General features: G+C 35.8%; 1 protein-coding gene across 2 annotated transcripts in view; it reads left to right on the top strand.

Annotated features, from left to right (window-relative positions):
* Positions 1-21,016, top strand: part of LOC140847803 (serine/threonine-protein kinase TAO1-like) — a 199,140-nt gene extending 178,124 nt beyond the window's left edge. For both annotated transcript variants that reach the window (XM_073229158.1, XM_073229157.1), the window contains 5 exons: positions 2,593-2,721; positions 5,267-5,470; positions 7,437-7,676; positions 11,977-12,159; positions 17,295-21,016. In XM_073229158.1, coding sequence (XP_073085259.1) covers positions 2,593-2,721; positions 5,267-5,470; positions 7,437-7,676; positions 11,977-12,159; positions 17,295-17,621 — 1,083 coding nt within the window. In that variant the 3' untranslated portion in view covers positions 17,622-21,016. The remainder of the gene's footprint in view (positions 1-2,592; positions 2,722-5,266; positions 5,471-7,436; positions 7,677-11,976; positions 12,160-17,294) is intronic.
* Positions 21,017-23,914: the final 2,898 nt, after the last annotated feature.

Raw genomic sequence — 23,914 nt, 5'->3', positions numbered from 1 at the left:
CAGACGCTTCTCCAAAGAAGAAATTCAGATGGCCAAGAGGCACTTGAAAAGATGCTCCATATCACTAATTATCAGGGAAATGCAAATTAAAAGCACAATGAGATATCGTGTCATACCATTTAGAATGGCCAACATCGAAAAGACTAGGAACAACAAATGGTGGCTAGAATGCAGACGAAGGGGATTGCTCCTACACTGCCAGTGGGAATGTAAACTAGTTCAACCATTGTGGATAGCAATATGGAGGTTCCTCAAAAAACTAAAAATAGAAATTCCATTTGACCTGTGAAGTCCACTCCTAGGAATTTACCCAGAGAAAATAAGTTGTCAGATTCAAGAAGACATATGCACCCCTATGTTTATCACAGCACTATTTACTACAGCCAAGATATGGAAGCAGCCTAAGTGTCCATCAGTAGATGGATGGATAAAGAAGAAGTGGTACATATGCACAATGGAATACTATTCAGCCATAAGAAAGAAACAAATCCTACCATTTGCAGCAACATGGATGTAGCTAGATGGTATTACACTCAGTGAAATAAGTTAGGGAGAGAAAGACAAGTACCAAATGATTTCCCTTATTTGTGGAGTATAACAATGAAGCAAAACTGAAGGAACAAAGCAGCACACTCACAAACTCCAAGAAGGAACTAGCGGTTACCAAAGGGGAGGGGTGCAGGAGGGCGGTTGAGGAGGGAGGGAGAGGGGCATTGAGGGCTATTACGATCAGTACACATGGTGGGGGGGGGGATCATGGAGAAGACAGTGTAGTACAGAAAAGACATGTAGTGATGTGGCATCTTACAACACCGATGGGCAGTGACTGCAATGGGGTATGGGAGAACTCGATGATATATGTGGGTGAATGTAGTAACCACATTATTTTTCATGTGAAACAGTCATAAGAGTGTATATCAATGATACCTTAATGAAAAAAAAGTAATTAAGTATTCTGTTCTAGGCCTTGGGTACTTTGGTTATCTGAGAAGTTTGATAAATCAGTTAGTAGGTGATTTAGGTGTCAAAAAAACATTCATCATTCTCTATGTACTTTTTGGAAACCTTAAATTTATAGTAGCATTTTTATATCAGAAGAATTGAAGAGTACTGTAATATACAGAGAATGTTAAATTAAGAGGAATTAAGAGGGTTTCAGATTCAGATTTAGCCCATTTGTTTACTACAAATAAGTATCATTCTACTGTATGATAAAGGTGCATTTTTTAGGAGTCTTTTATGGAAACTGGTTTCTAATTTCCTTGGTGTCCCATTAGTTTCAATTTATTTTGATAATCACAGTTGTCAAGTAAAATGTAAACTTCTCAATAAATGTACACCATATCTTCAAATATGTCTGGCTAGTCTGCCCTGGGGCATTTAGAGCTACCCTGTTCACCCTTCCCTGCAAAAAAAAGAAGAATCACTCTCTCACAGGAACAGAGAATTTAGCAAAATAATTTCTGGTGTAAATGAATATTTGATTTTGAAATAATTTGGTGAAAGAATGTAGAAATATTTAGTATCCTGTTTGGTGTTGTACTTTCTTGAATACTTTGTAAACAGGTAGATACTAACATTTTTAGGAAAGGAATTCATGAAACAGGATGTACAATATGATTTTAGATTTGTTTTATATATTTATATCAATATCTATACATGCCTAGAAAAAATTAGGAAGGGTATGCACCAAAATGTTTATATTGGTTATCTCTGGGTGGTAAAATCATGCAAGATTTTTCTTCTTTGTGTTTTTCTGTATTTCCTAAATGTTCTACAATGGATATGTATAGTTCACCCTCAAATAACATAGGTTTGAACTGCACAGGCCCATTTATACACATTTTTTTTTCAATAAAGGTCTTGGAAAAGGTTTTGGGAGACAGTTTAAAAGATCAATTTCTTTTTTCTAGCTTTATTGTAAGAATACAGTATAGAATTTATACAACATACAGAATATGTGTGAATATCTGTTCATGTTGTTAGTAAGGCTGCCAGTCAGCAGTATGCTTTTAGTAGTTAAGTTTTTGGGGAATGAAAAGTTCTAGGAGGATTTTTTTACTCTGTTGGGAGTCAGCATCCCTAATCCCCACATTGTTTAAGGGTCAACTATTGCATGTATCATCAGAAATAAAATAATAATATACAGGTATTTAATATTTAACATTTTCATATTATTTAAAATACAAATTAAAAGTCAGGGTTTAATTTGAAGATGAATGTATTACATTGTTTAATACACAAGTCAAGCTAGATAAAAGGTCATAACTTAATTACATTTGTTTTGTTTTATTAGTGGGGTGTGTCGGGCAGCATACTCCACTTAAATGGGGGGAAAAAGGTGGAAACACTGACCCTGTAAAAGATCAGCATTTTAAGGATGAGTTCCATTTTACTGGTTCTCTGAAATTCAAATCATAAGGATGCTGAGTAATACTTGTTAATAATTTATTGGATATTCTTGTTTTGGTAATGATTATACTGATTTTATATTCTTAGGTGGGAGGAAATATCCTTGCTAATGTGTATTAAACTGCTGCTTTGAAGCTTACCTACTTAGCTGATTTGATCCATTTAAAAATTTTCCTATAGGCTAAAGTGATGTCCAACGAGGTGGAAAAATTTGAGCAACGTAGTCAGGCTGAGCAGAAGAAAGAACTGAATAGCCTTTTGAAGACCCAGAAGAGAGAATACAAACTTCAAAAGGAACAGCTTAAGGAGGTATTTACTTTATAAAAATTTTCAAGCCACTTACCTGCTAACTGGTTATATCCAATATTGATCTACTCACAGAACCATTAAGATAAATTTTTCTTTTGTTTGTGGCCACTAACAATATATCAGTTTAAGTGAGGACATTGATTATGACCTATTACTTTTCAATGGCTGAGATCCTCAGTTGAGTGGGATCTAAAAAGAGTGATCTCTTGAAAATGTGAATTATTTTATAAAGCTATTATTTAGTAGCTTTCCTAAGCACTTCTTAAGTAATTGAGTCACTAGAAATAAAAATATTTTATCTGTGAAGAAGAGCCATACATCTCTTCCTTTAAAAGTAAATCATACCTTCTTACTTTGGGCTCAGATTACAATAATTTGTTCTTATTCTGATTTTAACACAGAAGAAGGATAAGAGGCATTTCTTCTCATCCCATTTTCTTTCATAGGAAAGCATGCTAATTATGTCTTTATGGCTACAGGATTTCATGTGTGTTTGCCCTTTATGTGCTTCTTTCTTGAACTTATTTTTATCGCACATCTAGGCTATCTGTGAGGAAAGCCATGTTGTCCTAAGGCAATTTCTGAAAGGGGGTTATTATTCAGGATAGTGGTCAGGACAGGAAAATGGTATGTGTCAACTATAGCATATTTATTATATTGCAGAGAATATAAATCAGCCATCTTTTGTAGGGATAAGATGATTTTTCAGAGACTATTGACCTTATGATTCTTCACCTGTTATTCAAGAAAGAAACCAATTCTTTATTACTTTTGTGGCCTTATGATTCTTCACCTGTTATTCAAGAAAGAAACCAATTCTTTATTACTTTTGTGGAGAAGATATTCAAACACATAAATATAAAAAGCACATAAACTTGTAGTTCTCAACTGAAGGATGTCAATGAGAAGACAGAGAGAATACAGGCATATACACAAAGAATCATTTGACTATGTTTTTCAAAATCTTTTGCCAAGGAAATTCCCCACCCACCAAGACTTCCCCAGTTTACACCCTCTTTTACAGACTGATGGACTGAAATTTTTAGTCCATGTAATTAATTATTAGCACACAGATAAATTAATCTTGATAAAATAACCATAATCTCTTTGGTATATTGCTTTTTTGTGTGTAGGAATTTGACCTATAATTAGACATATAAGTCTTATTAAGGACATTGGTGGCACAAAGCCTTGCTATATATGCCCTGCCAAGTGAGGTTCATTGATAAGATTTTTCCAACTTTAAAGAATATAACCTGCTATGTATTCCCATTACTGTAATCTAAAAGCTAAACTCAATACTGGAACATGGGATTTGAAAAGATTGTAAATAGGATTCCCAACTCTAAATAAATATCCAACAAAATGCAGTTCTATTGTTGTTTCCTAGTGAAATCAGGTTTTAGTTTTATAAATGAATATGTTGTTTTAGATAATCCTTTAAGCATATAATTCATAGTCTAATAAGTTCATTTTCTTTTAGAAGGTAGTTTTGTGTCTGTATATGTCTGTGTGTGTGTGTGTGTGTTCATTTAGAATGATAATTATCAGTATAGAGGAAGGGACATACTATAGTCTTAGTGGGTGGGAAATTTCCTTGGCAAAAGATTTTGAAAAACATAGCCAAGTGATTCTGTATATGCCTGTATTATCCCTGTCTTCTCATTGACATCCTTAAGTTGAGAACTACAAACTTATGTTTTTTATTTTTATGTGTTTGAATATCTTATCAATGAAAGTAATGAATAATTGGTTTCTTTCTTGAACAACAGATGAAGAACCATAGGTTAACAGTCTCTAAAAATCATCTTAGACCTAGGAAAGATGGCTGATTTATATTCTCTGCAAGGTTGATGCATTTTAGGTTGAAATATACTAGTATTAATTAGCATCCTCGGGTTTGCACCATTAAATGTATTGTCAATATTCTCATCTTGTCCAGTATAAATACATTTTTTTAGGTAGTTTGTGAGATGATAGTCTTGCCTTGTTCAGTGGTTATAGTGCTGAATATTAAATCTATTCTAAAAGGTCTCTATTTTCCTTTGGTTTTGTTGATTTTCCATTTAATTTCCGGTCTTTTATACTGAACCCATCCTTAACTTTGCCAAAAACTTAGTATTTCTATTGTTGAAACCAAGAAGTGAGACATAACTATATTTTAACCTTAATTTTAATTCATGTGTGATTTTTACATGAAAGCCCTGTCTTCTTCCCCTTTTTGGGAGGACTTTAAAGAAAGATGTTTTACTTCATTCACCAATCATTGCGTGCTTTCAAAGCTACGAGCCATCCTAAATATAGCTGTGCAAAGCTTAAAAGTATGCATGTTTTCTAGTGTATGTTTTCTCTTTTCTTGTCCTACTTCATGGATAACTCCAGAAACAGAAAAATAGTACCTACTTCCTTTAAGGTCATTGCCCTGCCTGCCCATGAGAGAGGGCACAAATTAAGTACTTTTACTGAAGATTACCAGCTACCAAATAGTATATTCATGTAGTTAATTTTTATGTATTTTGAACTCAGTTGTTTTTTATCTTGCCAGGAGCTGAATGAAAACAAGAGCACCCCAAGAAAAGAAAAAGAGGAATGGCTTTCAAAGCAGAAAGAGAACATACAGCATTTCCAAGAAGAGGAAAAGACCAATCTTCTTCAGCATCAGAGACGGTACCTAGAACTGCAATGCCGTCGCTTGAAAAGAAAGTTGTTACTTGGGTGCCATAACTTGGAGCAGGACCTTGTCAGGGAGGTATGTGTAAATGGTGTGAAATCAGAATCTTCCTGAAAATATGTCAGTCACATCCCACCCTCAGGGCCTTAGAGCACCTCTGCTTGCCTTAGCCTAAGTCCTTCTTCCCTGGAAACCCAACCCACACAGTTCACCTTCTCCCTCACTTCATATCTCCTCAATTCTGATCTCCAAATCATCCTCCCTTCTTTAAATATTCTTGCACTCCTCTCTCTCTCTCTCACACACACCACACACACACACACCACACACACACACACACACATACGTGCACACACTTTTTATGGGGATCTCTCTCTCCCCAAGTAGAATGGAAATTAGATGAAGTCCCAGGTTCTGTTCAGGACTTTTATAGACAGTGGCTAGGTATATCCAGGCCTTGTAGCTAGTGGCTGGCTCATAATAGGTACTCAATAAATATGTATTAAGTAAATATATAATAAATATTAATTCCATGAATGAAAGAACTGTTAATTTTTAAATATGAGAAAATTAATTGGATAACTTATACCTTTTCATCCGAAATGGGTGCCATGAAGGTATATACTACCATTTAACATAGTTTTATAATCATGAAATTATTCATTGGGAATATGTAGAAACTTATGCCAATGAAAACAACGGTTCTCATTATCAGGTATACCTATGAGCATAGATCAATTTATTTCCAAGAGTGGCTTAAAATAAACTTCAAGGATAACATAATTATTCAAATTCACTAATAATTAAATAAATTCAAATGAAAACAATTGCATCAATTAGATAATATTGGTCTAAAAAATTGGTAAGTCCTAGTAGTAGCATGAGAAAGTGGTCAATGTTGGTAAGAATATAAATTGACACTGCCATTTTGGAGCATAATTCATCAGCTTTAACAATTTGATTTGCATGTATCTTCTACCCATCAAATCCGCTTCTAGAATTCTATCCTAAAGAAATAGTAACATAATTATGTGGTGTATCATGTGTAGATGTTTATTAAAATTTGTCATAAAACAAAAAATAGAAAAACTATGGCATCAGAAAGCAGAAGCTTCCTATAAAAATTTTTTAAAATCTGTATTTGTCCATTATATTTTTAGGTAAAGAAAGCATATTATATGCCTATAATATATATTGTTATTCAATTTTAAAACTGTATGTTTTTGTGTAATAGTTGTGTCACGATAAGCATGGGGAAGGTTGGGAAACATATGCACCAAATGTTGGCCCCTGGAGAAGGGACAGCAGAGGCAAAGGGGGCACGTCTGACTTCCTTCTACATAGAAAAAGAGACAGAGTGTGTGAGTGTATGTGTGTGTGTGTGTTGTACATTTGATCTTCTAAACTGAAAAAAATTGTAGTAACATTTATTGATCATGAGGTAGGTATTCTGACAGCTTTCCACTTATGAACTCATTTCACCCTCATGTTAATTTTATGAAACAGCTATGTTATGGTCTCCATTTGAGAAGTAATGAAATGGAAGCACAGAGAGTTTAAGTAATTAACCTAAGGACTCACTGCTGGTCAGTAGCAGAGCCAGGATTTAGAAAGCAGGCAGCCTAGCCCTAGAGTCTTGTGTTCTTAACCACTGCACTATACTGGGTATGCTGCATGTAATAGAATTGAATGTATACTCTGAAGAAATTCAAAGGATGACTTAGAAATCCTGTTCAATACAAAATTAGGAAACATAAATGACGGAAACAGAGTAGAAAGGACATTAAGTCTCTTGGGACAGATTTGATATGTCTTAAGCTTATTGCTTAAAGTAGTATAAATAGTAAATGAACAGATAAGGCAATTGTACTACTAATTGCCCATTTTCTACAGTTCCAGTAATAAAAGTCTAATATTCACTGTGCAGCCATTATTAAATCAGAAGATTACATCTATATATCCTGGTTATTCTGTTTCTTAGGATTTTTTTTCTCCTGGCATTGTACATCAGCAAATTACACCTTTGTCTTTTTTTATGGATTAGGAATTAAATAAAAGAAAGGCTCAAAAGGACTTAGAGCATGCAATGCTACTGCGACAGCATGAATCCACGCAAGAACTGGAGTTCTGCCACCTCAACACAGTGCAGAAGATGCGCTGTGAGTTGATGAGACTGCAGCATCAAACCGAGCTCACTGACCAGCTGGAGCGTAATAAACGGAGAGAGCGAGATCTAAGGCGGAAGCATGTCATGCAGGTTCGACAGCAGCCTAAGAGTCTGAAGGTACCTTTAGCCTAAGCTTCTTGACAAAGGAGAACAGATAAAAGGCATCATGTAAACAGTGAAAGTCTAAGCCAGATGTCTGTCATAAAGAAACTGAATAAGCTTTTTTTCTTTTCATTTTCAGCATGTTTGGTTAGTGTTGGTGTAGAGGGTCTATGGCTACAGACTTCTGCTTGTGTATTTCTCAGCAGAGTACCAAAAAATGGCCAGAACTTTTTAACTGTGGAAAGTGTCATAAATAAGATTCAAAATTCTCATTTTAAGTGTACCCAAATGTCCAGTGTTGATACTACAATCTACATATCACATACTAACCTGCTGGCTTCTCTCTGTTGTTCCAAGTTTTATAGTTTTGGAATCTTATTTCCTCTGAATGTGATTTGTATCCAAAAGAGGCAGTAAGTTCTTAATTAGTACAGATACCAGTGAATGAAAAATGCCTTTTTACCCCCTCTCCCTTCATTGTCAATACTCATCTTTAGAGGAATAGTGGAATTATCACACTGTTACTCCCATTCTTTCTGTGTTTGGTAATATAGGTAAGACCAGGGCATGTGTAGTTGGAGTGTATTTTTTTAATTAGTACATCAGAGTGAAGCAAGGTATTATATGCTCTCTTGTAGACAAATAAGGAAAGACAAGTGTTGGTGGTATATAATATCAAAGGACTTTAAATTTTGTATTTGCTTTGATAGAGAAATTTATTTATATGATACAAAATTTAAAAGATGCCAAAGTGTATTTATTATAAAGTTAAAGGTTTCCCTCTCCTTGTTCTTTAGGCCACCTGGTCCGGCCCCCTCTACCAAAATCAGCCAGAGTTAACAATTCCAAGGAATTTTCAAATTTTATAACTTGTAATGAATATGTGAAGTATGATCACATGAATCTTAATAAACAAAAAACCAAAACGACCCACTATATATGTTGTCACCCACAGTAGTACCTCAGTTAATCTGTACATGTCTGCACATTGTAAACTTGTATTTACATCCAACAAGGCCCCGGTTCCACACTATCTTCTTTATCCCCTTTTTCAAACTCTTTGGCAATTTAACTATAAAACTATCAGGTAACAACACTTACCTGAATAACTCTCCTGAAGTGAAGTGAAATTCACTCACAGAAGTAATCTGTGTCCAAACCAGAAGCTAAACCACACCTAGTGGTATCTCTGATTCCTATTCAACTCCATTCATACAAGTTGTCCTGAACAAAGCACAGAAGCAAAGCTAAGATTCAGCCTTTCCTTGTGAATTTAAGTAAAATTTTATACTTTGCTGTATCTTCAAAACAGCTAATGAACATCGTTTACAGAGTGGCTTGTATGTTGACTACCCTCATAACCGTCATTAGTTAATGCTTATCACAATCAGAATTCTTAATGATTTTCCAGATTAATTTTGTCTTTGTAATGGTTACATAGTAGGGTTTCCCACCAAAAGATATTTAAAGCATGTCTATAAAATGAATTACAGTTTTAAAGTGAGCAGCACCCAGAAGTAAACCAAACTGAAAGCTTGTTTAGTGTCTTTGGTCAGACCATAACTCTGACACGACTTCATTTCTCTGGGGCTTGGGAGAGGTTAGTTGTTTGCTGTTTAGCCCTTCCTCTTTGTTCCCTGTTGTGGCAGCCTTCTCAGTTTGAATGCTTGTAGACACTAGTCTGATTTTCACAGATATTGTTAAAAAAAAAGGGGAAAAATAATGTCTCACAGTCGTAGTTAGACTTCAGATAGAAAGCGTCCTTCTCACGATACATAAGCTCAAGATTTTCCGTAAAAGAAATTGTTCTGTTACTTTAGTGGGAAAGAAAATCACCATGTTCCTCTTAGTTGTATATATCTATCTACTTTCACAATTTGAACAAAACACTCTTTTTTTTTAAATTAAGGTATCAATGATAAACAATCTTAAAAAGGTTTCACATGGGCAACATTGTGGTTTCAACATTCATTCATACTATCCAGTCCCCCCCAACCCACTGCAGTCACTGTCCATCAGCATAGTAAGACACTATAGAGTCATTACTGTCTTCTCCGTGCTGTGCTGCATTCCCCATGACCCCACTATATTGTGAGTGCTAATAAGAGTGCCCTTAATCCCCTTCTCCATCCCTCCCCACCGACGCTCCCCAACCCCTTCCCTTTGGTAACCCTAGTCCCTTCTTGGAGAAAACAGACTCTGTTTTAACATCATGTCATTTCACTTACATAAGTAATAGTTGCAACTTTTTAAGGTAAATTTGTACTTGCTAAGTAGTAGTTCAACTTCAATAGTTGCAACTATTCCAACTTTCTCCAAGACTTTAAGGGGGATAGGAGGACTTCAGTTTGCACACTTAGGTAAGCTGACAGTGTTTGTAGACACTGGGGCACCATTTCTGAGGAATGACTTGGGTAAACACCTATTGTTTATCTGCCATTTCTTCATCTGCCATTAGGTGATGTTTTGTCAGTATTAAGTGATTAAGAAACAACTGGAACATGTTTATCCTGCTTTCACTTGAGTGAAACATTGAGGAATATAGTTTGTTCTTGGTAAAAGTATTAATCTTGTTGAAAAAATTTTCCAGGGCATTCCTTTATGTCATTAGCTAGTGATATGGAGTGACTATAGTTTTCTTGGCAATATATTTGAATATTTAAAAGTTTTTTAAAGAATGGAGGCTGTTTCACAAAGTCAGAAGAGAATTCTAAATTTCATTGTTCCATTTCTGGCTAACTTGGAAGAATTTTATTAACCAAGGGCAGTATTTAAGAGCAGTGCTAAGCATAACTAAACCAAGAGTTTGTCTTTCTAGCTAGACATTTCTTGACCCTTCACAGAATAAAGGTACATGACTGTGACTTAGTACCTCAATTGGTGTAAAATGCAGAAAAGGATATATATTTGATTTTGTAGTATGGGAGCAATGAGTGTGAACTAGTTCCTTGACAAGAGTGTTTGGTCATACATGCATTTGCACACTTAGTCAACCATTCAATATCTGGCAGTATATATATTGAGGTAAATAATTTCAACTATAGGTTCTGCCTTTGTGTAGCAAATGAGTGTTGTTACTTGTAGGCCTGATGGGTATACCTTATAAAATAGATCTCATCTTACTAAGTTTTGTTGAAACTTGAGTTCATAGAATAATTAACCTGTGATTTAAAAGCCAGAGTTATTCTGTTTCTGAACTCAAATTATTTTATCTCAAAAATGTTTATGTAGTTCATGTCTTCTATCATTACCACAAGAAGGGTTGTCCCTTCTCTTGCCTCATAACTTTTCTTTGACCTTTGAAAGATTAGTTAGCTGACTTTCAGGTTTTTGCTCATGGTGCTAAAGAGTAAACCCTTAGGAGAAGCAGACCCAAAACTTAGCCATCTTAACTGAGCAGTATGACCACAACATTAATGAAATGCTCTCCACTCGAGCTGTAAGTTTATTTTACTTAGGCAAAACAAATTTAGTGCCCCTTTCCTTCCACTGCCTGAATAAAATCCCAACAACTGAAATATTAAGTTGGAAATGAAAACTCTGCTGCACCTTGGGAAATAGTCATGGTGGTCCATCATATTCTTCTTGTTCTCAGCATTGCTTGGAAATATGCATGATGCAAATGTAATTCTCTTTGATACATTTGGACATGAGGTTCCACATAGGCTCTCTGCTGGTGCCTTGCAGAGGTTTAGTACATATACCAACAGTGTATCAAGATTGGAGAAGCAACTTTGTTAAGCAGTGTTCAAAGAGTAGTACTTTATCCAGATGGTCACATTTGAGTGCAGGTACAAAATATTTGCTATGTAAGTTTGCAGACTTTTTCTTAATGGGCCAGATAGTAAATATTTTAGGAGGAAAAATTGAGATTATTATGTGGGTATTTACATAGCCATTTAAAATGTGACCATTTCAGAATGTAAAAAACCACTCCTAATTAGTGGACTATTGAAAAACAAAACATCAGGTAACTGTTCAGATTTGGCCCATAAGCTGTAGCATGCTTGTCCCTGTTCTGTAGTTATTTCCATTGGAGAGAAGAGATTCACAGTCTTATATCAATCAGATTCTATGTTTTTCTTTAAAAAATAATGATTATTTAGGCATCATCCAAATAGTTTATGATAGCTTTATTCTTATAATGCCATCATTGGTTGCTGTGTTTTCCTTTTCCAGAGATGTTTATTCCAAGATGTAAAAGAGAACAGTTGTGCCCTATAGCAGAGTAGTCTGTCTTAACTTACACCTCCTCCTTTCCATAGGTCATGAAAAGATAGCTCACAGGAGGATATATCTGTTTTCTTTCTTTCAGCCGCATTTGGATGAAGCACAGGAGGCAGAGTGCCAGGCTTTGAAAATGCAGCTGCAGCAGGAACTCGAGCTGTTGACTGAACTTCAGAGCAAGATCAAAATGCAGGCTGAGGCACAACATGCTCAAGAGCTTCGGGAGCTTGAGCAGAGGGTCTCCCTCCGCAAGGCACTCTTAAAACAAAAGGTATACGTAATAGAAAAAAGTAATTGTGCCAGTATTTGCTTTCATCAAAATCATTTCATAAATATATTTTCGTGATGACAGAGGTGACATTAGATTGTTTTCACAATACCATATTTCCTTAATTCTAGTTTTCGTAGTGTTTTCTTTTTCTTTAAAATTACTGATTCAGTAATGAACCTTAAAATTAATGAGTGTGATATATTAAAGGAATATACTTAAGTAGTAATTGCTAGAGGAATGATGTGGAGTTATGTGAAGACAGTTGAATTGTAAAAGGATAGCTCTGGCTCCGTCTTCCTCACTTCTTTTGTGTACCTAGTTGTACCTAAAGAAATTGGAGAGAAACTTGGATAGTGAAGGAAGAAACTTCAGTAATTGCTTGAGAGAGACAAGGAAAAGGGATCAGGAATATACTTTATTCATTCATCCCTGGTCTGAAACTGTACAGATTGATGCATTACTAGAAAAGAGAAGGTAAAACCAGTTTTACACAGATGAAGAATCAGGCTGAAAATATTATTTTTGGATGTAGCTTTATTTATTTTACTTATTCTTTGTCATATATATTAGAACTAGAATCCCTAAATTCACTTGTGTCCTTTAAGGTACTGAGGCAGTATGTGTGTGTGTGTGTTGGAGAAAGAACGAAGGGTAGAAGCTTTTGAGAAAGAAAGAGAGGAAAGGCATTTGTTCTGAGTAGTAGTAGAATATCACTTGTATCCAGGATTGAATGCTGTGTTCCAGAATTCCTGAGCCATAAGTTCCCAGCAGCTGGCATGGTCTTAGGTCCATTGTAAGTTAACACGTGCCTAATGGTTTTGTCTATTAAAAATTGTCATTGCTTCTGGACCATTAATTGGCCCATAGATTTTCCTCTACTTTTTATAGTTCTTGTGATAAAAATAGAATACCTCATTTCTATTTAAAAAAATATGTTCTTAAAAACTCCACCTAAATAAGGTGTTGCTATTTCTCTGGCACAGCTGTCTTTATTACTGGCTCCTTTAAGAGTTACTTGCCTCTAAAAATTATCTCAATTGTGCTTCTCATTCAAGATGGGAAGACAGAAACACATATAAATTTTTAGAAAAATGTAGTTGTCCCATGTACAGAATTCCTAAATCTGCCTGATTTCAACTTGCATATTTAAAATATAATCTAAAGTTCCATCTCTTATGCTACAAAATCATCACTAAAAGAGAACCTATAGTATTTCAGTAACAGTGTTATGAGAGAAATATTGGTACTGTTTTATTTGTATTTTTAGCTCCACCTAGTGGCTCCAAGAATGCTAATTAGTATCTTAGGTGTAGTCTTATTTCAATATATGAACTAAGGCCTTTATGTTCTACAAAACCAGGTAAAATGTTGGCATAGGGCTAATTCCATTGCCAGAAGTGCAGTGGCACTCTCATACATTGTTAATGCATTCTGGAAAGCAATTTGGAAGTATATATTGATCTTTGAAAATGTTAAGCAAAGAATTTAGAGGAAAGAAATCCTGAATACAGGAAAAGCAATATGCATAAATATGTTAATTATGGCATAGTTTATAATGGTTTAAAACACCTAACCATCTAAAATAATTAAGTGCTTATGACCAAGCCACTTAATTAAATCTTACTCAACCATTTAAATAATGGCTATAAAGATAGCATTAATGTGGAAAAATGCTTATGAGGTGTTGAATAAAATAAAGACAAATCACACTTAAAGTGAGTTGAGCTAATACTTATAATGGCTATATTAATATGGTAGATTGGTTGTGGTGGTTTGTATTTGATAATAGACATACATAAGATTATTTAGTATTAAAAATAATAAAACAGTGGAATAAATCTACAGTGCTTTGAGTTGCTGCTTGATTTTTAGGGCTTATGTTTATATTTCAAGTGAAGTGCATGACTATAAAGCAGTTTGGGGTCAGTCAGTTGGCAACTACCAAGACAGTGATATACCCATGGTATGATTTGACAACATCGTAACATCCATATTTTCTGTACTTTGTGCCTACCGGTTGTACAGATAAGAAACAGTCATCTGAAAAAAAAACGTGCTTCATTTACATTTAAGTTTCAGCAAAATGACAACATAACTATAAATGTTAAATTCTATGTGAATTTCATACATGCATAGAAAGTGGCAGTATTTCCAAAGTATAAATGGGCTTTTCTTTGTCTTAACATTTCCTTTAATTTCCCCTGAATATTTCACTTAATATCAACAAAATGGTTGGTAGTTTTTAAAAAAGAATTGACAATTGGAATATCTTACAGGACCTTCCGAACTGAAAATATTCACACATTTGATTTCAGAGAAGATAGGTTAGGAGAGAAGTCTCAGAAGTCTTATATCCAGTGAAACCACCTTTCTTATTTACAGTAATAAATAAGATATTTTCAAAGAAATGGGAGTTAATATAACCTATCACAAATCTTAGTTTTAATTTTTATTGAAAAATATGCTGAGTTTCTTAAATGACAAAACTAATTCAGCAAACAAAATTGAAGCTGTGCTTACTGGATAAAAGTGGATAAGCATTAATGTGTGTAATATTTTTATCATGAGTTTCCTTCAGATAATATACAGGGCATTCAAATTAGTTAAATACTCAGTACAAGCCTATCCTTTATTTTAGGTCCTTTGAATGAAATGTTGTTAATAAATGGATTTTTGAAATTTTAAAATAGAAAAGATATAAAAGAAAAATTTGAACTTATTTGAATCCTTACAGATATATAAATTTAATTCTATATGAATTGGGTATTTTATATGTAGATATTAAAAGAGTGGAAAAGTTATTTTACAAATACATAATTTTTTAAACTTGGCAATTATAGAGAAACAAATAGAAATTAAAATGTCTTTAATCTCACCACTCAGAAATCACCAGTTAACAATTTGATATCTTTCCCTTAGAAGAAGCACTGTGTCCAATCTAGGTTCTCTTTCAACCTTCATTAGGAAGTGCCCTCTCTAAACCTTTGTAACACTTTAGTACTTAGAGCTTAATAATTTTCAAACTCACCCTACCAAAGTCCATTCTGGCCTATTTGTAATCCCCCAGACACATTTTATCATTTTGCATACCTTTGCCCATATTCCCCCTGCTGAAAATATCTTCCCCTTCCCTTGTCTTCTGGTAAACTTGTGCTTTTCCTTCCGAATCCAGTTTCTGTCACCTTCTCTGAGAAGACTTCTTTGCCCTACTCCTCTTCCCCTATAGAGTGAAGTACGCCATCCCTTTGTATTTCTGCTTTACTTTATAAATCTGTTATTACATCTTATCATATTATGTGGCAGTTTTTTTTTTGCATTGTTTCCATGCTAAATTGTGTGTTTTTAAAAGGGCACTTTAAAAAACGATACATAAGAGGGGACTTGATAATATGGGTAAATGTTGTAACCACAATGTTGCTCATGTGAAACCTTCATAAGATTGTATATCAATGATAACTTAGTAAAAAAAAAGATACATAAAAATTAAGCACATTTGTTGAGCTAGATTTCTGAGTAGAGAACAATGAGTATTGGCTTAAGTCCTCAAGTATCTTGAAACCTAATTTAATACTTCTTTACAAATACTCTTTATTTCCTATTTTTTAAAAACTTTGTATTATGGAAATTTTCAAACATACACAAAAAGTATTAGTGAAATTATTAAGAACTAGTACAATGAAGTCCCCAAATACTCATTACCCAACTTCAACAGTTATCAGTATCTTGCTTATATTTAATCTGTTTCCTGACTCCACATGCAGCTTTTTAGGGGAGCAGAATAGGGGGCAGAGTATCTGAAATATTTTAAAGCAAATCCCAGCATTGAATCATTTCACTCCTAACACAGATAAGGAAATAAGGACTCTTTTACTTCAACATAGTCATAATTCCATTGTGTTAACTAACAAAATTATAATACATGTTTAAGATTACCTAATACTCAGTCCATACTTAGATTTCCCTTTGTATCTAAAAAAAGGTCTTCTTGGTTTATTTAGATTGGGGCCCAAACATGGCGTAGACATCGCATTTGATTGTCTTTTAAGCCTTTTAGTCTCCTGTGCCCTTTTCTTATTATTGTGGACTGGGTCATTTGCTTTGTAGGAATTCTCGCATTTGAATTTGGCTGATTCGACCCTCATGGTGTCATTTAACGTATTCCTCTTTTCTTTACATTTCCTGTAAACTGGTAATTAGATCTAGGGGCATGATTATATTTACTTCAAATTTTTTTTCCTTTTAAAAATTTTTGTGAGGAATTTTCATAAGGGTTACTGTGTTACACTTCCTTTTGCATCACATCAAAAGCTATATAATGTCCAGTTGTCCCATTTGGAAGTCATATTTGATGAATGGGCTCAGATATTCTCATTCATTAACAATTTCTCCATCAACTTCTTCCCATTGTCATTGACTTTATTGTGTATTTTTTCACACTAAAAACTATTCATAGTCAGCTATATATATTTTGTAAACCTTTGAGTTGTCCAAAACTGATTATGATGGCTACCCAACCACTGATTTGTAAGTACATAGAGTCTCCTTTCTAATAGAAACTTTATAGTTTTTGTTTGTTTTTCACTTAATGCTCTGATCTTTCTGGAATATGGTATCAGATGACATTCCATTTTTATTTTCTTCCAGATGGTTAGCCACTTGTGCCTGTGTTGTTTTTCCCATTAAATTAATTAGTGCTTTTGTCCTGCATTAAAACTTACAAACTTCATTCTGTTTCTATTTTACTAATTACTGGTTCCTACACCAGTACCATATTTATTATATTAGAGTGACCTTATGGTGTATCTAATAAGGCTAGATTCTCCTTACACATTTTCTTTTTCAATCTTTTTACCTAATGGATTTGGTAGCCATTGATGATAATTGCCTTGATTTATTATTTCAATAGAGATTATTACCTTTGCTTTTAAGAACTTCATTTTACACATTTTAACAATATAAGTTATATATGATTCCTACAGTACATCTCTTTGATTTTTAAATGTACATCCTTTAAAATAGCCAGAGTGGACATTTTTATGATTCACTTTAAACCAGAATAATTATTGTTTCTGTAGTTTATAGACTTTTTAAAATAAATGCACTTTCTTTTTGCTTCCCCCACCAACCCACAACAGATGGAAGAAGAGATACTGATCTTGCAGAATGAGTGCACTGAAGGAATACGAAGCCTGCTGGAGCGTCGAGCAAAAGAGATGAAAGCATTCAAATCTGAAAGCGAGGGACTAGGTTTTAGAAACATCCATTCTAACCTTGCCCCTGAAGGATTCAGCCACAGCTCCCCCGGAGCTCCTCACAGGGGGCATCCCATAGGTGGCCTACCACAAGCCTGGGGCCATCCAGTGCAAGGTGGGTCCCCAGCCATGCAGGTCACCCTTCTGAGCCAATGCATGGGGTACCCTGAGGTAGCAGTTTGGGAGTTCGCAATAGCCTTTGGGTTCTGAGGCGGACAGCTGCCGGGGGATGGATGGAACAGGGCATGAACAGAAGCACCAGTGTCACCTGACAAATACCCAATGGGTCATGCATGTCTTACATGTAACTTAATAACTGAGAATGGCAAGGAGGAGCCAAGATGGTGGCATGAGTAGGACAGCAGAAATCTCCTCCCAAAAACATGTATTTTTGAAAATACAACAAATACAACCATTCCTAAAAGAGAGACCAGAAGATACAGTAGAACAGCCAGGCTACATCTACATCTGCGAGAACCCAGTGCCTCACAAAGGGGGTAAGATAGAAGCCACAGCCTGGCAGGACCCGAGCGCCCCCTACCCCAGCTCCTGGCGGGAGGAGAGGAGTCAGAGCAGGGAGGGAGAGGAAGCCCAGGACTGCTAAATACCCAGCCCTAGCCATCCGCACCAGAGCACGGACACACAGTGCGTGGTGTGCTGGATACTAGGGACCTGGCACAAAAGAAAAGTGAGTGCTTTTGGAAGGTCTTAAAGGGACAGGGGCCTCACAGCTGGACAGAGGCATCCCGGCACACACAGCCCAGCAGCTGGGAATCCCGGGAAACTCCAGGCACCCCGACCCCCTGGGCAACAATGCAGCTTGGAGGCCCCTCACAGTGATAAACAGCCTCCCGCCTGTTCCCCCTCTGGTGCAGCCCCTCCAGAGCAGAGCAGCAGCCTAAAAGTGGCCACGCCCACAGCAACCGTGCAGAGCTTACTCCACAGTAGTGGGGCAAGAATCAGAGACCCCCGTCTGCATGCAGCTGCCCAGTAAAAGCCACTAGGGGTCACCGTTCTCCCAGGAAAGGAAGGCCAGGAGCAAGTGGAAAGGGACTTTAATATCCCAGCTGACACACATGCCAACTGCCTATGACTACCTCTATCACCATGAAAAGGCAGAAGAATTTGCTACACACCAGACTAACCTAGACATCCTCCCCTGAGAGGGAGTCTGAGGAGATAGATTTAACCAATCTTCCTGAAAAAGAATACAAAATAAAGGTCATAACCATGCTGATGAACTTGCAGAGAAATATGCAAGAGCTAAGGAGGGAGAATACAGAAATAAAACAATCTCTGGAAGGACTTAAAAGCGGAATGGACGAGATGCAAGAGGTCATTAATGGAATAGAAATCAGTGAACAGGAACGCAGAGAAGCTGATGCAGAGAGAGATAAAAGGATCTCCAGGAATGAAAGAATATTGAGAGAACTGTGTGATCAATCAAAACAGAACAATATCCACATTATAGGGGTACCAGAAGAAGAGAGAGAAAAAGGGATTGAAAGTGTCTTTGAAGAAATAATTGCTGAAAACTTCCCCAAACTGGGAGAGGAAATAGCCTCTCAGACCATGGAAGCACACAGAACTCCCAACACAAGGGACCCAAGGAAGACAACACCAAGATACATAATAATTAAAATGGCAAAGATCAAAGACAAGGACAGAGTATTAAAGGCAGCCAGAGAGAGAAAAAAGGTCACCTACAAAGGAAAACCCATCAGGGTATCATCCGACTTCTCAACAGAAACCTTACAGGCCAGAAGAGAATGGCATGATATATTTAATGCAATGAAACAGAAGGGCCTTGAACCAAGAATACTGTATCCAGCATGACTATCATTTAAATATGAAGGAGGGATTAAACAATTCCAAGACAGGCAAAAGTTGAGGGAATTTGCCTCCCACAAACCACCTCTTCAGGTTATTTTAGAGGGACTGCTCTAGATGGAAGCACTCCTAAGGCTAAACAGATGTCACCAGAGAAAACAAAATCACAGCAAAGAAAGCGGACCAGTCAAATACTAACTAAAGGCAAAAAATAAAATCAACTACCCACAAAAGCAGTCAAAGGAAACACAAAAGAGCACACACACACACACACAAAAAAAAAACACCTAACATACAAAGAATGGAGGAGGAGGAATAAAGGGAGAGAAATAAAGAATCATCAGATCATGTTTATAATAGCTTAATAAGTGAGTGAAATTAGACAGTAAGATAGTAAAGAAGCTAACCTTGAACCTTTGGTAACCAAAACCTAAAGCCTGCAATGGCAATAAGTACATATCTTTCAATAATCACCCTAAATGTAAATGGACTGAATGCACCAATCAAAAGACACAGAGTAATAGAATGGATAAAAAAGCAAGACCCATCTATATGCTACTTACAAGAGACTCACCTCAAACCCAAAGACATGCACAGACTAAAAGTCAAGGGATGGAGAAAGATATTTCATGCAAACAAGGAGAAAAAAGCAGGTGTTTCAGTACTAGTATCAGACAAATAGATTTCAAAACAAAGTCACAAGAGATAAAGAAGGACATTATATAATGATAAAGGGCTCAGTCCAACAAGAGAATATAACCATTATAAATATCTATGCACCCAACATAGGAGCACCAACATGTGAAACAGATACTAACAGAATTAAAGGAGGGAAAAAAATGCAGTGCATTCATTTTAGGAGACTTCAACACACCACTCACTCCAAAGGATAGATCCACCAGACAGAAAACAAGTAAGGACACAGAGGCACTGAAAACACACTAGAACAGATGGACCTAATAGACACCTACAGAACTCTACATACAAAAGCAACAGGATACACATTCTTTTCAAGTGCACATGGAACATTCTCCAGAATAGACCACATACTAGGCCACAAAAAGAGCCTCAGTAAATGCAAAAAGATTGAAATTCTACCAACCAACTTCTCAGACCACAAAGGCATAAAACTAGGAATAAATTGCACAAAGCAAGCAAAAAGACTGACAAACACATGGAGGCTTAACAACATGGTCCTAAATAATCAATGGATCAACAACCAAATCAAAATAATTGAGAATGGTAATTACACTGGAACAGTCCACCAAAAGAAACTCCCTATAGACATCATCACAAGCAGCCTCCTCACTTGGGTACTACCATGTGGAAGCTGAGTACATATGGTATATTTTATTCATTTTTGTAAAGCGTTCTGTTTTGTTTACTATTCCGGATGTCATAATATTTAGCTGTCATGTTTTGTGTTTTGTTTTGTTTTTAACTTTTGGGGAAATTTTATGTAAAGGGGAATTGGTGTGTATGTGTGTTTATCAAATAAGCACACACACGCACACATACAGTCGTAAAAAGAAACTGGTTAGATGGGTATTTTCTGAAAACTGCAAAAACAATTCAGCATCGTGGCTTGAGTCATCACTTTTGGACAACTCTATCCTAAGAAATTTTTGAAAAGATCTAAAGCCTTTCTCTTTATACCCCAGGTTCTTATGAGCCACTCACAGCAGGCAGCATATGCTAAAACAAATTATTATGGAAACACACCTGTATCCCCTCACCAATGTATTTTGTTTATTAAATAAATGTATTTTGTCTGACTTTTGTGTATTAAATTGGCCTCATTTGGAGTAGGAAAAAAGGACTAATTGTGAAGGAAGAAATGGATACATTGGACATCATCAGCATTAAAAACTTCTGCTCATTAAAGTCATCAGTAAGAAAATGAAGAGGTAAGTCATAGTTCTTTAGAAAAAATACACAATACATAAATTTAAGAAAGGATTTATATCCATAATATATAATTGCTATGACACTGTGAGAGAAAAGCAATCAACCTAATTTTAAAACAAGTGGAAGACTTGAACAGACACTTAACCCAGAAAGATATAAATGCCAAAAAGCACATGAAAAAGTACACATCAAGGAAGGCAAATTAACTATGAGATGTCATGTATACCCATTAAAATATTCAAAGATGGACATTGACAAATGCTGATGGGTGTGTAATATGGTACAACGACTTTGGAAGAAGGATTGGCAGTTTATTCTAAAGTTAAACTGGTCAGACAGACCCCCCATATCCCACATTTGGGTTCTTGTGATGACTGGGAGATTTCTACTTAGATCAGGATACCAAAACAAGTTATCCTGATTTACCCAACATAGGTTTTGGAAATTCTGAATTATTTAATGCCCACTGTGTAAGACATTGCCAGTACTCAGAACACTAAGGAATAATCCTTCCCAGGTGGAGAGCAATAGTTACATTTACAACAAAAACTTTTATGAATGCAGCACCGCAGATTCTTTCTTCAGACAGACCAAGGCAGGCATGCAATTCTTGAGAATAATGCTCGCAAGGTTAAATACATATTTTCAGGGTATACATACTGATGTTTCTTCCTCAGTTCTAGTGTTAATTTGATTCTCAAGTTACTGCAGCAGACTAATTCGTGAAAACAACTATAGTCAGGTACAGATACATTTCTAGGATATTTAAAAGCTTTGTTTTATTTAAAGATCTGGCAATTACATGGAATAGTGACACGCTTCCTGTGACATGCCTGATCTTAACCATATGTACAATGGAAGATATATTACCTAATGACACCAGTGAATGACTAGCCTTTAATGAAAACAAGGTATGTTTATGCACTGACAAGTCATCATTATAAAGGATCACATATTCTTATGTAGTAATAACACAGGGACCACAGAGGGGGAGTGTGGGTCTCTGAGTCTTGAGATGAAACCTTAAATTCACCTTGGGATGGTTCTTTACATTGATTTTGACCAATATGCAGAAAACGACTTAGCATCAGTTGAGCACTTGCTCTGTACCAGGTACTGTATCAGGCATTTAAAAAATCTGACCAGCCTGAGAGGTTCAGGAACTTGGCCAATAGTAGAACTTGTGCAGTTTTTAATATGTATATGCATACATATTTAGAGGCAATACATACTCAAGAATATTTGTTACTGATGGGAGTGTCAGATAAAAAATTTTGGATATTATCCTTTTAAAAATATAACTACTTTTTTTAAGTTATCTTTTATTTTAGAATCATGGTTTGATTAAGTGTTCTTGTCAAGTATCTAGATTATTTTCTATATTATTTCTATATAATGACATGCCTCCCTGGTTTTTTTTTTTTTTCTTGAGAGAGGGCATCTCTCATATTTATTAATCAAATGGTTGTTAATAAAATTCTGTATAGGGGACTCAATGCACAATCATTCATCAACCCCAAGCCTAATTCTCAACAGTCTCCAATCTTCTGAAGCATAACGAACAAGTTCTTACATGGTGAACAAGGTCTTACATAGTGAATAAGTTCTTACATGGTGAACAGTGCAAGGGCAGTCATATCACAGAAACTTTTGGTTTTGATCATGCATCATGAACTATAAACAATCAAGTCAGATATTATTCATTTGATTTTTATACTTGATTTATATGTGAATCCCACATTTCTCCCTTATTATTTTTAATAAACTGCTGAAGTGGTAGGTAGATGCAAGATAAAGGTAGAAAACATAATTTAGTGCTGTAAGAGGGCAAATGTAGATGATCATGTCTGTGCCTATAGACTAAGTATTAATCCAAGCTAGACAAGGGCAACAAAACATCCATGGATGCAGATTCCTCTCAAAACAGGTTCTAAGCCTCACCTCAGTTGATCCCCAATTTCTCACCTGATGGCCCCCCTGCGACTGTGCCTGTCTTAGGTTGTTCCTCCCTTGAGGAATCTTACCTGTCTCTGGCTAACCAGTCATCTTCCGGGGCCATACAGGGAAATGTATAGTTGGTAAGTGAGAGAGAAGCAATATTCTTTGAAAAGTTAGATTTTTACTTCTTTGCAGATTTATGCCCTGTGACTTCTATGCCCAGCATTTGTCTTGAGGTATCTTTACCACTTGGAAGAATTATGATACTCGGTAATTTTCGATATGAGGCACGAATTCTACTAAAGGGTTGTAATTAGGAAGGAAGAAGAAGGTATAGAAGTAGCAGATGGAAGAAAACATGGGAAGATTATTTTTTTTGACATATCGTCTTGTAGAGTAACATAAGCATGTATAGGTTTTAACAAACTAATTAAATTGTGTGCACACATTAACAGAATAGGAGTACAGTTAGATAACCAAAGCAGACCTACGATTACCAGCCATATCCAGTGAAACCAAGAAATCCAGTTAGGTACCCTACGCATTTGTGAAAACTTATCAATGATATGACAGATATTGTCTAACTGAATTTCAATAGTTTGAGAAAAATCAGACAAATTAAAACAGCACATTCCTGGGAACTGTTCACATCCAATATGTTCTTTTAACAGTAGATAGTCTACAGTCGCACGATTTTGGAGCACTGCAACTTCCACTTCTCCTAATTCTTGGTTGAGTTCCGACAGTATAGATCCAGTCAAATTTGTTGTTTTACTATATGCACAGGCCAGCTTAGATATCTCCTTCATTCCAATAGCAAGTCCAGG

Source organism: Manis javanica, chromosome 2, assembly GCF_040802235.1.
Source record: "Manis javanica isolate MJ-LG chromosome 2, MJ_LKY, whole genome shotgun sequence".
NCBI lineage: Eukaryota > Metazoa > Chordata > Mammalia > Pholidota > Manidae > Manis > Manis javanica.
This window is presented reverse-complemented; position numbering and strand designations above follow the sequence as displayed.